At 45.5% G+C, this 1,845-nt stretch overlaps 1 protein-coding gene across 1 annotated transcript; it reads right to left on the bottom strand.

Annotated features, from left to right (window-relative positions):
* Window positions 1-547: 547 nt before the first annotated feature.
* LOC128111560 (L-lactate dehydrogenase B chain-like) lies at window positions 548-1,096 on the bottom strand. Its single transcript, XM_052739813.1, has one exon. It carries the CDS (start codon window positions 1,085-1,087, stop codon window positions 737-739), a length of 351 nt encoding a protein of 116 aa, XP_052595773.1. The 5' UTR covers window positions 1,088-1,096; the 3' UTR covers window positions 548-736.
* Window positions 1,097-1,845: the final 749 nt, after the last annotated feature.

The following is a 1,845-nucleotide window of genomic DNA, read 5'->3' on the forward strand; positions in this document are numbered from 1 at the left end:
TAAAGGCATGTGTATCCAATAATGGCTGTATCCCTGAACACACAGAGACTTACCCAGCTCTGCCTACCAAGTGCTGGAATTACAAGCGTACGCTACCACTGCCCTGTTTTCCTATGGCTTGCTAATAGCTCTGACCCCCGGGCAACTTTATTTATTAACATACAAATAACATTTTAATACAAATAAAATATCACCATATTGTACTGTAAACTTGGTCAATGGGGAAAATGTCATAAGCCTTACGGAAGAACTTGAGTTAAACTTATATGGCATCAAACCGACACATCAGTATCTAGACTCATAGACAAATGATACCCACAGCCTTAATTAGAGTAGTCTCCTTTTTAGGGAAGGCAATGCATGCATAGAACCAAAGTTGCTCATGGTGCTGAGAATAAGTGAAGAGTGAATGCTCATACTAAAATAAAACATTTACACCACTTCCTTTACATGTTAGGGAACACTTTAGAACTAGAAGGTAGAAAAAGGGCTGCAAAACGCCATCTTCTTGGCATGACACAGCATTGCAATTTTTTTTTTTTTATGCTGCAACAACAGTTAACTTTATTTGTTCAAGAGCTCCTAGTGCAAACATCCAACGAGCCGGAGCTTTGATCTGTGACCTCATGTCACATGTCAGGGGAGAAGCAAACTGTGACCTATGTACAAGGCCGAAGACTAAAGGCTCATGATTAGTGACATTGGAGGTTGAATTCTACAGCCTAGAACCGGACAGTCACAGGTCCTTGAGGTCCTTCTGGATGTCCCACAGGGTGTCCGCACTCTTTCTGAGCTGAGCAACCTCATCATCCTTCAGCTTCTGGTTGATGACACTGGTCAGTCCCCGGACATTGAGGATGCATGGGAGACTGAGGAAGACTTCGTTTTCAATGCCGTACATCCCCTTCACCATTGTAGACACAGGGTGGATCCGAGACAGGTTTTTCAACATGGATTCGATGAGGTCAGCCACACTCAACCCAATGGCCCAGTTGGTGTATCCTTTTAGCTTGATGACTTCATAGGCACTATCCACCACCATCTTATGCACTTCCTTCCAGTTCTCACTGTCATTGTCCGTTCCCATTTCTGATGCAGATCTAGAGTCGCCTGTGCAGTCTGCTGACTTTGTGGAGGTTTCCCTTCCTCGGCGTGCTGCAAAGCCTCCTCTTGTCCGGGCAACATGGCAACCCTTAAGGAAAAGCTCATTGCCCCAGTCGCAGAAGAGGAGGCAGCCACCCCGAACAATAAGATTACTGTAGTAGGTGTTGGACAAGTTGGAATGGCATGTGCTATCAGCATTCTGGGAAAGTCTCTAGCTGATGAACTGGCCCTTGTGGATGTCTTAGAAGCATTGCAATTTTTAACTCACAGCAGTGTCAGTGGGTCCTGTCAACAATCAATCATGGATAGGGGAGGGGCTCATCGGCCCTCCCTCTCCTTGCTCATCTGTTGGTTGCTGATAGATTCAGGAAGAAGGGATGTCTTTGCCTTGAGTTGTGTGTCTACTAGTGAGTACAGAAAATTCACAAATCTTAATAGGTAATTTCAAATCCATAGTCTCTCAGATTACTCTTGGTAAAAACTCGAATCAAAACAAAAATTACATGAATATGGGAAAGGGTATTATAGGAAGGAAGGAAGGTTTAACTAGGGTGGGAGGGACAACAGAATGCAGAGGAATCTGAGAGTAATTAAAATTGCATGGCTAGCCCGGCATCAGTGGTGCACACCTTTAATCCCAGCACTCGCGGGGGAGGTGGGGGGGGGGGGAGGAGCCAGGCAGATCTCTGTGAGTTTGAGGCCAGCCTGATCTATAGGGCAAGCTCCAGGACAGCCACCAAA

This window comes from Peromyscus californicus, unplaced genomic scaffold, assembly GCF_007827085.1.
Source record: "Peromyscus californicus insignis strain IS unplaced genomic scaffold, ASM782708v3 Scaffold_16__1_contigs__length_79575227, whole genome shotgun sequence".
Classification (NCBI taxonomy): Eukaryota; Metazoa; Chordata; class Mammalia; order Rodentia; family Cricetidae; genus Peromyscus; species Peromyscus californicus.

Coding starts and splice junctions, on each gene's coding strand:
- LOC128111560 (XM_052739813.1), bottom strand. CDS start 1,087: ATGGGAACGGACAATGACAGTGAGAACTGGAAGGAAGTGCATAAGATG.